The following is a 14,472-nucleotide window of genomic DNA, read 5'->3' as shown; positions in this document are numbered from 1 at the left end:
CTGTATATTGCAGAAAATGCTTTTACTTAAATTGGTGGTGTCAGTTAAAAGATTCATTAATTAGTCAAACTGTGAACAAAACTCAGTGAATCTGTTAACAACATTAAAATTTCCATGAATAAAAACCAACATTTAAACCTTCCTTACCAGTTCAACATTCTTCGATTGACGTAAATTATGAAAATCATCAAACAGTTTTGTCTTCATTTTTTGTACAAAAAAGTTGCATGGTTAAACTAGATTTGGTCAATTTCTTTAATCTACATGTTGCTATGGTAATTAAAGGCAATTTTTCAAATCTAAATTATTTTAAAAGGGGCAGGTTATGTATCCTAGACATTACAAAATGGCCCCAAAGTTTCCAAATTGGCAACTCACTGTTCATAATTACTCTGACAGCAAATTTACTAACATCTTTTTGCTTCCATGATAATCATAATAAATTTGTGACAATATTTGCAGACAAAAACTTGAGCAAGGAAGTCTTCACTGACTTTGCAGTCTCTTTAATAAACTCCAACTCGGGTACATGAAATGGCAATACCCATCTTTCACAGAACCTTGTAGGCCCTCAAAACTGTTTGGCTGGTTGATGTGTACAAAGTGGGTTTGCAGAGGTCCGTGAAGAAAAAATAGGGTCCATAAAAGTCCCAAGTTAACATTTCACAGTAATTTTATACACCATAAAGGCAGTCGAAACATTTTTGCATGTACCAAGGAAACCATCGTGGTGTTGAGGTCATTGCTGATACACACAATATCGAGGGGTCTGTAAACATTTCTTCGTTGTCCCTAGGGGTGTGTATATGAAACAAATGTTGAGATCCTAGGGACATACCTGCTGTGACAGTGATGGTGAATGCACAGGTAGCCAGATTTCCAGATGGATCACTAAAAATGTACATGACCTGATTATCTCCTGCGTTCAAACAAGTGTTTTGTTGTATCGTCAGTGAATCAACGTTCACGATCCCACTGTCATCGGTGACCGAGGGTTCGATCCAGCGGACCGTTATGCATGCTTGTCCCGGTGGTAACATTATCGAAAAAGACTCTGGACAGGTCTCCACTACAGGTGATGTTACGTCCACTATGACAATTGATAAAAAAAAGGAAAAAAGAGTTTACCATTAAAGTAAGTAATTATAAAACTAACCTACATTTATGGTCCAGGCTCCAAGTCACTGAAACAGGTGATATGATATCCACTGAACACTAATCCCACAAATTAAAGACAATTCGACAACAGGTGGTAATGTGTCCAAAATAATAGGTCCAAAAAACAAGAGAGATGAAATTATCCCCTTTATTTGCCACAATTCCATTTGAGAAATAAATTTTTTCCTGTCCTTATATTAGTCACCCTCCCATTTGCCATCTCCACAAGTCCCTGATGACATGTTTTCATTACTCACAAATATAAAACTGTCCGTAATTAGAAAAAGATATTTCACTGAGAACTCCTTGTACAAAATGTTTTTTTTTTCTGTATTTGTTTCTCTCTTGTTTTGCTACAGTTCCATCATTGAATATATATATCCCTAACATATCCAAAAAGAAAACTCAAATATGTCTTATCAAACCTAGAAGAGGTATGAGTATGAGTATGGGCATTAATCTTACTTGTTGTTATATTAATATTACTGTGCCCATGTATATTTTTATATTTTTATGTTCTTTATTGTGGTTTATAACCCTGTCTTATATCATTTTTTACGTTTTTTCGCTGTTATTATTACTTTAAGGTTTCTAAAGTTTGGTAATTTTATATTCCAGGTATTGGTTCTTTGGACAGTGCTCTTGAGCATATTTTATTTTACGATAACAGCACTTTAATATATGGTATTTATATAGAGGGACCGGGGGGTGGGGGGTATTGCACTGGTCTTCGTTGCAACCTGAGTGACCGTTTCCCGACTTGATTGCCCTTTCTGCAAGACCCTGGCATGATCTCATCAGTCAGAAATTTAATGTTTAACCCCACAAGATTTCATTGCACAACGATAATGAATCTCAAACATGTATTCATTTATGGTCCAGGCTTCTGGTATTTCAATTTTTTTTTTACTTGGTGACCCCAATTTTCGTGTTCAACATCTTGGTGACCCTCCAGTGGCGGAAGTTGTTTGGCATTAAGGAGTCAACAGGGAGGTGTCCTGTAGTTTCAGACAGTTCTACTTGAATAAACTTAGGTGTTTTACTTGCATTTGCATGTTATGCTAGAGGACAATCATCTAATACAATCTAACATAGAAGAATATTAAAATGATAGACACGAACCTGTGTTAACTTGGACCGTAAATTGACAAGTTGCCGTGTTTCCAGAAGGATCGACAAAAGTGTAAGCCACAAGATTATTTCCTGCTTGTAAACAATTGTTTTGGTTGATAGTCTGGGATAAGATCGACACTGTACCGCTATCATCCGTTACCAAGGGCTCAATCCATCTGACCGCAATACAGTTTTGTCCCGGTGGTAGCATTATCGTGAAAGAATCGGGACAAGTCACCACGACAGGTGGTGTGACATCCACTGAAAATTAATCACATGAATATTCATTTTACTAGAGCAGAAGATTATTATCAAACAAACTGTATTGTTCACTGGATGACATCACAAGGAACATGAACGGGGGGGGTCAGAGGACCTTGTTTTGTGGGGGGGTTTATGAACATTGATGAAATGCTTTTCGTGAACATTTAATAAGTGTTTGGTCAATCCAAGGGAATTTCACAACAACATATAATATAGTATCTTTATTATTTTATTCTATAAAGGGTATCAACAATGAAAACCTGACTGAAACTCTATTATATACATAGGAACTAAATTAGTTGCATTGATTCAAATAATTCCATATAACATACATATCAAAAATTTATTTGTAAACATTAATGTCAATCAAACATCATCCTGCTACCAGGCAGTACCTGATTTTTGAAAAAAAGGTGTTCAACTACTCAAAATATGATTAAACCTGTACAGTGTACTGTTTTAGATCATTGGAAAAATGCTATCCAAATTATCATATCTATTGTTTGTTTATCCATACACTAGTAATTATTTGGAGGGGTAACATCATACTTCCACCAGTTTTAGCCATTGACAGGGCCACTGACCCCCTCTGCCATCTCGGATTGATGCCCCGGATTATAGAAATAATTTCTGCAATAATTACTGATAATTTAACACTGGTTCACTTAGGTTTGGCAAACAGAGACCCCTGCTGTAAGCATACTTTATCTGAGAGATAGCTGCAAGCAAGGGGGGGGGGGGTCATGAGTGAATTTCTTGGGGAAATGGCATTGTTGCACTTAAAGCAGATACATTGGTGCAGGCATGTTTGTTTTGCATGTAAATTAAGGTATCAAGTACAATTGGGACTTTAAATTTCGACTTTAATTTAATGAATTTTGTCTACTCTGCCACTTCTATTTTTCTGCTAAAGTATCTAGACCGTTGATTATCCTTTCAAATTCTGATTCACAGTGTGCACAAAATGATAAGACAAAAGTGGGTATAATGGGCCAGGAAAAGAAGGAGAAGAACTTTGGGTAGCCCTTCCAAAAACTTTGGGGACTACAAAATGAATAGGATAAACACCAGTATTAGAAAACAGCATCTCATATTTATATAGAAGAGAGGGACGGGGGGGTGGGGGGTGGGGGGAATTGCACTGGTCTTCGCTGCAACCTGAATGACCATTTCCCGAATTGATTGCCCTTTCTGCAAGACCCTGGCATGATCTCATCATCTCATCAGTCAGAAATTTAATGTTTAACCCCACAAGATTTTGTTGCACATTGATAATGAATCTCAAACATGTTCTATTCATTTATGGTCCAGGCCTCTGGTATTTCAATTTTGTTTTACTTGGTGACCCCAATTTTCACCATCAACATCTCGGTGGCCCTCCAGTGGCGGAAGTTGTTTGGCATCAAGGAGTCAACAGGGAGGTGTCCTGTAGTTTCAGACAGTTCTACTTGAATAAACTTAGGTGTTTTACTTGCATTTGCATGTTATGCTAGAGGACAATAATCTAATACAATCTAACATAGAAGAATATTAAAGTGATAGACACGAACCTGTGTTAACTTGGACCGTAAATTGACAAGTTGCCGGGTTTCCAGAAGGATCGACAAAAGTGTAAGCCACAAGATTATTTCCTGCTTGTAAACAATTGTTTTGGTTGATAGTCTGGGATAAGATCGACACTGTACCGCTATCATCCGTTACCAAGGGCTCAATCCATCTGACCGCAATACAGTTTTGTCCCGGTGGTAGCATTATCGTGAAAGAATCGGGGCAAGTCACCACGACAGGTGGTGTGATATCCACTGAAAATTAATCACATGAATATTCATTTTACTAGAGCAGAAGATTATTATCAAACAAACTGTATTGTTCACTGGATGACATCACAAGGAACATGAACGAGTGGGTCAGAGGACCTTGTTTTGTGGGGGGGGGGGGGTTTATGAACATTGATGAAATGCTTTTCGTGAACATTTAATAAGTGTTTGGTCAATCCAAGGGAATTTCACAACAACATATAATATAGTATCTTTATTATTTTATTCTATAAAGGGTATCAACAATGAAAACCTGACTGAAACTCTATTATATACATAGGAACTAAATTAGTTGCATTGATTCAAATAATTCCATATAACATACATATCAAAAATTTATTTGTAAACATTAATGTCAATTAAACATCATCCTGCTACCAGGCAGTACCTGATTTTTGAAAAAAAAGGTGTTCAACTACTCAAAATATGATTAAACCTGTACAGTGTACTGTTTTAGATCATTGGAAAAATACTATCCAAATTATCATATCTAACGTTTGTTATCCATACACTAGTAATTATTTGGAGGGGTAACATCATACTTCCACCAGTTTTAGCCATTGACTGACCCCCTCTGCCATCTCGGATTGATGCCCCGGATTATAGAAATAATTTCTGCAATAATTACTGATAATTTAACACTGGTTCACTTAGGTTTGGCAAACAGAGACCCCTGCTGTAAGCATAGTTTATCTGAGAGATAGCTGCAAGCAAGGGGGGGGGGGGGGGGTCATGAGTGAATTTCTTGGGGAAATGGCATTGTTGCACTTAAAGCAGATACATTGGTGCAGGCATGTTTGTTTTGCATGTAAATTAAGGTATCAAGTACAATTGGGACTTTAAATTTCGACTTTAATTTAATGAATTTTGTCTACTCTGCCACTTCTATTTTTCTGCTAAAGTATCTAGACCGTTGATTATCCTTTCAAATTCTGATTCACAGTGTGCACAAAATGATAAGACAAAAGTGGGTATAATGGGCCAGGAAAAAGAAGGAGGGGAACTTTGGGTGGCCATTCCAAAAACTTTGGGGACTACTTAGCGAATAGGATAAACACCAGTATTAGAAAACAGCATCTCATACCTGCATCAACTTGGACCGTAAATTGACAAGTTGCCATGTTTCCAGAAGGATCGACAAAAGTATAAGCCACAAGATTATTTCCTGCTTGTAAACAATCATTTTGGTTGATAGTCTGGGACAGGACTGACACTGTACCGCTATCATCCGTTACCAAGGGCTCGATCCATCTGACTGCAATACAGTTTTGTCCCGGTGGTAGCATTATCGTGAAAGAATCGGGACAAGTCACCACGACAGGTGGTGTGATATCTAAATGGAAATATATAACCAAAAAATGTATAAAAAACAAATTAAAAATGTTTTTTTTCTTAGCAATGCTGGGAGGAATGCTGTGATTGTAAGCTATGTTTTTCTTTCTTTCACTTCTTGTTTTGTTTTTTGGTGTATCCCTTGGGTCTTCAAGCCTGAAGATATTCATATGAGACCCTAGCCATGTCATCTTAAGTGGATGAACACCAATTCATCAAATTCATCTTTTTTTCTATGAATTTTCAGGAAATTACAGGTGTGTAATTGTAACAGCCATTCCTGAACTCATGACTACCATTAAAACATTCCAATCCAACAGACAAGAGCATCTGACAACTTACCTCCACATTTGAACTTACCTCCACATAAGAGCAGCCTTGGTGAATAGCTTTGTTAAAAAACGAGTGAAAGAACAGAACCAAACCCCATTACCCATTTTTATCTATTGCAAACTAGAGTTCACCAAATTCACAGATGACTACAGTACCCAACAACACAGCATAGTAGATAGTTAGAAAAATCTAGATCCAAATGAAATTTGAACCGGGGGAAACTAACAATTGTGAGGCAGGTAGTCTAACCACCACCCCATGCCTTCACATTTATTTATGTGACGGTTGCCCAAGTGGGATGGGGGACAGGGGCTTACCCCCACCCCCAACTTTGAAATCCTGCGCACACCACTGCATTTATGTGATTTTCTAGGGCGTCCCTGGTTTAAAAATCTACCAAGATCTAAGAGACTATAGGCTCTTTGCCTAAATTCTGATGCGGAGTCCTCTATGGCTGTTGTGCTTTACCTTCTTTCTTACACTTTGAAAGAGTGGTATAAGCTTACTTTCTTTCTCTGCTCTTACAACATAATTATGCCATACATTCACTGTAGTATATTGTGAATCAGATGCTATAATCCTCCTCCCTAGATATTACAGAAAGTGGCCAGATGCTAAGAACAATTCTCATCCCTCTGTTAAAGAGTCCAGGAACATTAAAACAAAAATATCCTCAAGATTTTTAAAATATTTTCATAGGTACACATGTCGAGCAACTCTTTCACATTCTACCACAGGGTTCACTGATCAGTTATTCGTAAGAGACCAGCTTTAAGTAAACGGAAGGTTTCCCTGTTGCTACAGAATATAAACCTAAGTTGTATGTAATAGACTGACAGGCTAATTCCTCACCTACGGGCCGTAGCACTATGATGAAGAATGTACACATTGCAGAATTGCCAGACGAATCAGTGAAAATATAAACGATCGGGTTCGTTCCTTCCGAGAAACAAGTGTTTGGATCAACGGATGATGTTGAGGTGACTTGACCGTTGTTATCTGTGGCGGTTGGCGGGACCCAAACAGTCGTTATGCAGGTCTGACCGACAGGAAGGGTCAACATGATGTTAGATGGACATCCACTAATGACAGGTAATTGAGTATCTGTCGTTGAAGAAGCCAAAAAAACATTGATATATACATTTTACACAACACTGTAAGGGAATTCTAAACAAACTTTGATATTTTTCCTTTTCGATGTTTTTTGAGACTCAAGTCTCACTACTAGTATGTAAATTTATGCAAACAACATGGTTACCCTGCAAACCTCATCAAGAAGGAACTGGAACATGGTAAATTAATTTATTACTGAATGGTAACAGGGTACATGCTCTGAAAGAATCACATGTTGCCAACTGATAGAGACAGCATGAGAAGTGGAGATTTCATTGCCCAATGTTATTACCAAAAGTCATCAGTACTGACCTCCAAATATGCTAGAATATGCTAAAAAGTCTTATAATGGTCACTCAAATTTCAATAAATTTCAAATAAATTTCAATAAATTTCAATAAATTTCAAATAAATTTCAATAAATTTCAAACAAATTTCAATAAATTACATTTAAATAATGGTCACTCAAATTTCAACAAGTATTTGAAGCATTTTGCCTTTTTTTCATTTTTTTATTTCCAGTATAAATATAAATATATATAAACAGGAGGCATTCAAATGTGTTACTTAATAAAAAATATCATTAGATGATCAGAGCCTATTAAGGAAAATACTTTTGGAAATTTTTTAAAAAAAATTTAAATTTAATATAATACTTTGAAGTACGCTGAAATTTTGGGGCAAACACCGACGATAATCTTTTTTCGTTAATCTTTTTTTAAAAGTTTGACTTTTTTCTCCGTTTTCGATATCACCTGCAGGGTAAAATATATTACCTGGAACATCTATTCGTACACTGAAAGTGCACGAGGCCCTGTTTCCTGCGGGATCCAGGAATACGTACGAGATGGCTGTGGTACTGCCCGTCTGGAAGCAGTCTCCAGACCTGTGACTTTGAATAACTGTTAACTGTCCATTGCTTTCATCTACAGCAGTGGGCTCTGGAAATGTTACTACAGTACAGCCGCCTGGCACAGGGGAGTTTTGGGTGATGTCATTGGGACAAAAGGTAATCCTAGGAGGAACAGTGTCTGTAAAATAGTAGAAGAGTAACAAAAGGTAATATTTGGATTAAACTGAACCCAAATTTAAACTGCAGAACGATGAGAAAAGATCTCTGCTTTTATTGATCTTACAAAAGTGCCGATTGTTGAACATCTCATCATTGTTTTTTTTTTGTTTTTGTTTTTTGGTTGTTGTGGTAATTCTATCAAACCCTCTCAATGTATACATGAACCTAAATAGGCCTATTGCAGTAGAGAAGCAATTTCGGTTTGCAAGCATTTTCTATCTTTAATGTAATAGGCTGTAATAGGCTGAACATTGTAAATTTTGCATTTATTGGTTTCTTCAAACTTTCTGCAAAGTTTCTTCTTATAGTTTGCTGAACATTTTAAATTGGAATATCTGTTTCAATTGTATTGTTTCCATTGAGCAATTACAATGATTGTATTGTCTGAATTGAGGAGAAAATGTTGGGGGTCGTTAATTTGTCCTATGAATATACATTTACCTAAAGTATGCATATGTATGACAGGAAAAAACCCCATAACTTTTGGCCCAAGAATGACACTAGAATAAACAAAGGTGGTCATGAATGAACAAACTTGGCAAAATTTAAAATAATTAATATAGAAATTAATAACTGATTACTAACTACTACAGTGAAAGTATCTGAAGCTAACTGAAGTTTTGTCTCATTAAGTTATCCTTTTTATTTAATAGTTAGGATTGCTGGGACTTTTACCAGTCAAGCACTTGTAAATTGAAAATTAGAGCAAGCTTTACATTCCAAATTTTGAGGGGCATTACTGTTGACCTTAAAACTATATATGACATGAATATGCAATTATTCCTGTGCTTGATTAAATAATTGGTTGTTTCTTTTATTGATTCATTGAATTTTAATTGCTTGATTGTTCTTTTGATTCATTGATTTATAGTTCAATTGATTGAATTCAAATATTTCTGTGTTTGACTAAATGATTGGGTGTTTTATTGATTGATTCATTGTTTTTTGATTGATTGTCCTTTTGATTGATTGATTGTTGCTTTGATTCATAGTTCAATTGATTGAATTCAATTGTTTCTGTGTTTGACTAAATGATTGGATGTTTTATTGATTGATTCATTGTTTTTTGATTGATTGTCCTTTTGATTGATTGATTGTTCTTTTGATTCATAGTTCAATTGATTGAATTCAATTGTTTCTGTGTTTGACTAAATGATTGGACTTTTTTGTTATTGATTCATTGTTTTTTGATTGTTTGTTCTTTTGATTCATTGATTCATAGTTCAATTGATTGAATTCAATTATTTCTGTGCCTGACTAAATGATTGGATGTTTTATTGATTGATTCATCGTTTTTTGATTGATTGTCCTTTTGATTGATTGATAATATGATTGACAACCTGATTGTTATATTACTGATTTATTGTTCAAATCAACGATTGATTGATTAATTGACCCTTCCTTTGAATGATTGATCGATCGATTAATCAGCTGCTTTTGATATATGTCATTAAACAATATGTCAACAAACCTTGAACTGCAAAAATAAATTTAATTTTACTCTCACCGAGTATCTGAATCGACACATCGAAAGAACACCTAGCGATGTTCCCAACTGCATCCACAAAGGAATATGTGACAGTGGTCAATCCTTGTTCGAAACACGTTCCTGTTGGATGGGTGACGGTCCTTGTGATGGGTGGTGAAGAATCTCTGGCTGTAGGCTCAATCCATGAAACTGCTAAGCATTCTGTGTTTGGGGTCATCAACAGCATGATATCCGTAGGACAGTTACTGATTTCAGGAGGAGTATCATCTGTGAAAATTAAACAGATAGGCACCGAGTTCTTTATTAAATATTAAAACAGATAAGCATATTATAATATATTCCCAGCAGAGATTGTGCTATCCTCTTTGGCCCAGCACTTAGAGCTGGGGTTCTCAATTTATTACATATGAGGGCTAAACTTGGTCGATGCAAAGGGTTATAGAGTACCAACCTCTCAGACTACATAGATTTAGTAACATACAGGGTGGGCCTAAAGGTCTGTTTAAACGAGTACTGCAAGATAGTGGGCCATGACTTCCTTTTTGTGGAATACAATGAAATCTCCTGCTGGCCAGATTTGGCCCCTCAGTCCACCTATTGAGATCCCCCAGTTTAAAGAGGAAGAGCATGCAGATGCCTATATATTGACAGATCACTTATTGTTCCTTCAACCGTGAGGATCACCGACCAAACCTTATTGCTGGTAATGTGATCAAGACCCCCCCCCCCCCCTTCCAGTCTATTAGAGAGGTTAATAGACAAAAGTACATTTGTTCAATGTGTGAGGTATGTTTCTAGGTAAAGGTATAATTGTGGCAGGACAGAAAACCACAGTTTGACATAGTTTTGTGAAATCTTGCCGCTTCACCCATCCTTTTGATTTTTATTGTGTTCTGTTGTAAATATAAATTTTCTTGTATCCGTAACAAAAAGTATGAATACTGTTCCATATGCACCTCTACATATATAAAAAGACTGACTAACACCTACACCACTGATCTCGCTGACCTGCTATAAGTTTAACAAAACCACTCTCCTCCCCCTCCCATATATACCTTGAAGGAAAGAAACCAACCCCTACAATGTTCCTCCTCCCCTCACCCCCCTCCCCCCCACTTCCATACTTAATGTAATTCAGGAAGAAGCTGATCTGGTTGGGATATCTCACCTCTTCTTACAATGGTTACTGTGAATGTACAAGTGGCAGAATTTCCTGCTACATCAGTGAAGGTGTACAGCACATTCCGTATTCCAACAGGAAAGCACTCTCCCGAGAAAGCTGTCTGCGTTGTGGCTATTTGGCCAGTCCGGTCATCAATAACGATGGGGTCTCCCCAGGTGACGACGAGGCACTGGCTGTTCGACAAAAGTTCCAGGCTCATGTCGTTCGGGCAAGATATAACCACGGGTGGGTTATCATCTGAAACCAGCAGAGGAATGTGTCAGAGATGAAGAAACAAATGAATGAAATAAAAGATAAGACGGAGAAATACTCTCCTCATGAAAGTCATGAATTCCTTTCCTCTGCCATCTTTAGAACTTTCTCCCTACCCCTTCCCTTAATCCTCTCTTTGTCCCTCCACTGTTTATCTCCTACCTCTCTTCTTCCCCTGTTGGTTTCTTTCTTTCTTCTCTCCATCCCTTGTCTACTAATCCCCTTACATCTACCCCTTTGTGTTTACCATGCTCATTAACCTGTCTGTATTCTGTGCGTGTTTTTGTCCCTTCTGTTACTGTTACTTGTCATTCAGTCATTGAAGAAGATCCTGCTAGGATCGAAACATCAGGCCAACTTACTTTTACACATCTTTAGGACTGGACAGGGTTTAATACTGAGTGTGATTCTTTGTTACACCATATGTTTACGTTTCCTCCTTTCTAATTAGTACATAAACCAGAGAAATATAATTCATTTCTAAACTAGTTCGTTGATTTAAATTTGACAAAACCCAACCAAAGACAAACAGACAAAGCAACAAACACACAACTTTTCCTCAAATATAAAACTTTTGATGCAAACAATTGTCACTTGTAAGAAATAAACATTCTGTATGTAATATGTAATGATCTAAAGAACATCATCGTTTTTCGGTTTTTAACTTCATAAATCTTATCTTATTTATCACTTCAGAAACCTTCTTTTCCTGTGAGAAACTAAGGAAATAAAACCAAGTCACATTCTTAATTATCAGTGGCCCAATAGAAAAACAGTATAAGAGTGACATAATTTCTATAGATGCCTCGAGTGAACTTTCTTCAATTCTTAAAGTATCAATATATTTAATTTATTGGAAACTTTTCTGCATTCCAGCTTGACGCTATGACCTATATATCCTGCTGTAATAGTGTGATTCTTCAAAGGAAATCTAATCCCTGCAGGTTGAGGGTCTCTTTATCTACAAACCTCTAGGTGTGATGTTGATGGTGAAGGTACAGATGGCAGTGTTTCCTGCAACATCTCTGAAGACATAGGTAACTACCGTCTCTCCGACAGGGAAGCAATCACCGGGACGACTGGTCCGATCCCGAATCGTGACATCTCCTGGACTTTCATCCACTCCAAACGGCTCTATCCAATTGACCGAGACGCACTGATCGTTGTTGAATGCTTCGAGGGTGATGTCGGCGGGACAATTTGAAATGACAGGTGGTATCACATCTAGGAACATCAATAATGAAACTTTGTGATTAAGATGGTCTGCTATTTTGAAATGAGAGGTGGTAACACATCTAGGAACATCAATATAAAAAAAACTTTGTGATTAAGATGGCCTGCTATTTCCTACTGATCTTTTGCATCAGGTGATCACTGATAGAGAATTTTGTAGTTTTACAATTGACAGTGAGACCCTAATTGACAGTGAGACCCTAATAAACGATACTGCTTAAATAATACACTTTTTATAAATTAACTGATAGCCATCCATATCAAGGACTGACACTTTGAAATGTCAGCTCCCTGATGTAAAACATAGCAAACATACAAGAGTAAGGCAGGACCCCCATAACAGGGTTAAGATGGAGAGTGATATCGGGGGGGAGTTGGAACTAGAAGAAGTCAGACCAACAACCAGTTGTGCTGAAATTGTCTACAGACCGTGTAGAAAACATTGATCTAAATACTATGAGAGCCATGGCGATCCACCCTCCCCTGATCCCTACCTAATAACCCTTTTCAGTGTGAGAGGCCTTTTAAGATATTCATTTCATTTCATTTATTTGTTTCTTCACAATATAAATACAGAGAAGTTAACTAAGTGACAAAACATATCAACAACAGGGCAAATTTTGAAAGGAAGCATTCCACAAAACCCAGAGGGCTTGTCTAATAGAGCGCTCCCATAAGTAAATAGAAAGAACAATACAAGAAAACAGTAACACTTATATCCACCCACACACCAACCAAATACGTATAACCCACCCACCTCACCCCCACCACCCAAAATACATATGCATACATTCACAATTGAATACAAATACAAATACACACACACCTATATACATATATATATATTGAAGTATATGCATATACATACATACATAAACACCCGTGTTAATATAAACATGTATGCTTACTTACACAAACACAAAAATAATCATGTTTATACATATATGTTAGGGGGGAAAAGATTACAATAACAAAGGGATATGAAAACTAGTGAAGCCCGACTACAGAGCGTAACTTTGTGATCCCTATTTTACTCACCTATTCTGAATATGTTCACGTTAAAGGTACAAGTAGCAATGTTTCCGGAGCTATCCGTGAATATGTACGAAACCAACGTATCTCCAAGAGCAAAACAGTTCCCGGACATCGACGTCTGCGTGGTGACGACTTCACCGGGTCCGTTGTCGACGACAAAGGGATCTGTCCATCGCGCTGTGACGCACGGTGCATTCCCTTCCGCTACCAGCGTGATATCAGACGGACAGCCAATCACAGTAGGGGGTTCATTGTCTGTACCGAGAAAAGAAAAAAAAGAAGGTTTTTATATATGTGTTCTTTGATTTTTAAGAAATATGCACGGCTGTTGCAATAGGATAGAAAATTATTCAACATCTCTGGCCATACCTCTGTATCAAAGGCAGGGAGTTAAAATCAAAGTTGCAATGAGATGTTGATAATGTAATTTATAGGCACTGTGTGAAAAAAAAAACAGCTGCAGCCATAATCCACTGCAGCTGGGCTGAATCAAATATCAAAACAATAGATATTATCACAGCAGGCCAGTAGAAGAGCAGCCTACTGTGTAAAACTGTAGTGCTATATCCTATGCAGCTTGGCTGGAGTCTCTGCAACAAGGGCGGCGGAACCGGGGGGGCACAGGGGGCACGTGCCCCCCCACTTTTCCTCAGGTTAAAAATGTGCCCTTTTTCTACATAAAAATTGAGGTGTCTCAAGTTAGCAAGAGGCCAGGGAACCAGAATGAACACACGGGAGGTGCCGTTTCCGGCCATCTGGGGGCATTGTAAAACCAACAATTTTCTTGTACGCTCCGCGCCAACCGATGGTGGCGCTCCGCTCAGATAGTCGTGCATACAACTTTGCAAATCCTTGCTACGCCCCTGACTTTTAATGAATTTCTGAGGGTCAAACTCAAAGCTATTTCGAATGGAAAAAAATTTGTTAAGATATTAACAAGAAATACACTCTAATTCGGAAGTTCCTACATTAGCAACTGGCATGATTTCACCTCATTCTGTCTCAAAAGAAAACTTGTTCCTTGTTTCCCAATTTGCACATTGGATATTGCAGTGCTAGTATGCATATTTTCCTTGAG

At 37.4% G+C, this 14,472-nt stretch overlaps 1 protein-coding gene across 5 annotated transcripts in view; it reads right to left on the bottom strand.

Moving 5' to 3' along the window:
• LOC139975817 (uncharacterized) overlaps positions 1–14,472 on the bottom strand; it is a 109,187-nt gene that overhangs the window by 49,396 nt on the left and 45,319 nt on the right. For 4 of the 5 annotated variants that reach the window (XM_071984015.1, XM_071984013.1, XM_071984014.1 and 1 more), the window contains exons 34-43: positions 13,398–13,649; positions 12,096–12,350; positions 10,860–11,111; positions 9,710–9,958; positions 7,907–8,161; positions 6,870–7,121; positions 5,437–5,685; positions 4,086–4,337; positions 2,281–2,532; positions 839–1,090 (exon numbers count right to left, since the gene is read on the bottom strand). In XM_071984015.1, the coding sequence (XP_071840116.1) occupies positions 839–1,090; positions 2,281–2,532; positions 4,086–4,337; positions 5,437–5,685; positions 6,870–7,121; positions 7,907–8,161; positions 9,710–9,958; positions 10,860–11,111; positions 12,096–12,350; positions 13,398–13,649 (2,520 nt within the window). The remainder of the gene's footprint in view (positions 1–838; positions 1,091–2,280; positions 2,533–4,085; positions 4,338–5,436; positions 5,686–6,869; positions 7,122–7,906; positions 8,162–9,709; positions 9,959–10,859; positions 11,112–12,095; positions 12,351–13,397; positions 13,650–14,472) is intronic. The other variant, XM_071984016.1, reaches the window with a different exon arrangement.

Source organism: Apostichopus japonicus, chromosome 11, assembly GCF_037975245.1.
Source record: "Apostichopus japonicus isolate 1M-3 chromosome 11, ASM3797524v1, whole genome shotgun sequence".
Classification (NCBI taxonomy): Eukaryota; Metazoa; Echinodermata; class Holothuroidea; order Aspidochirotida; family Stichopodidae; genus Apostichopus; species Apostichopus japonicus.
The sequence above is the reverse complement of the archived record's forward strand: the minus strand, read 5'-3'. Positions and strand labels throughout refer to the sequence as shown.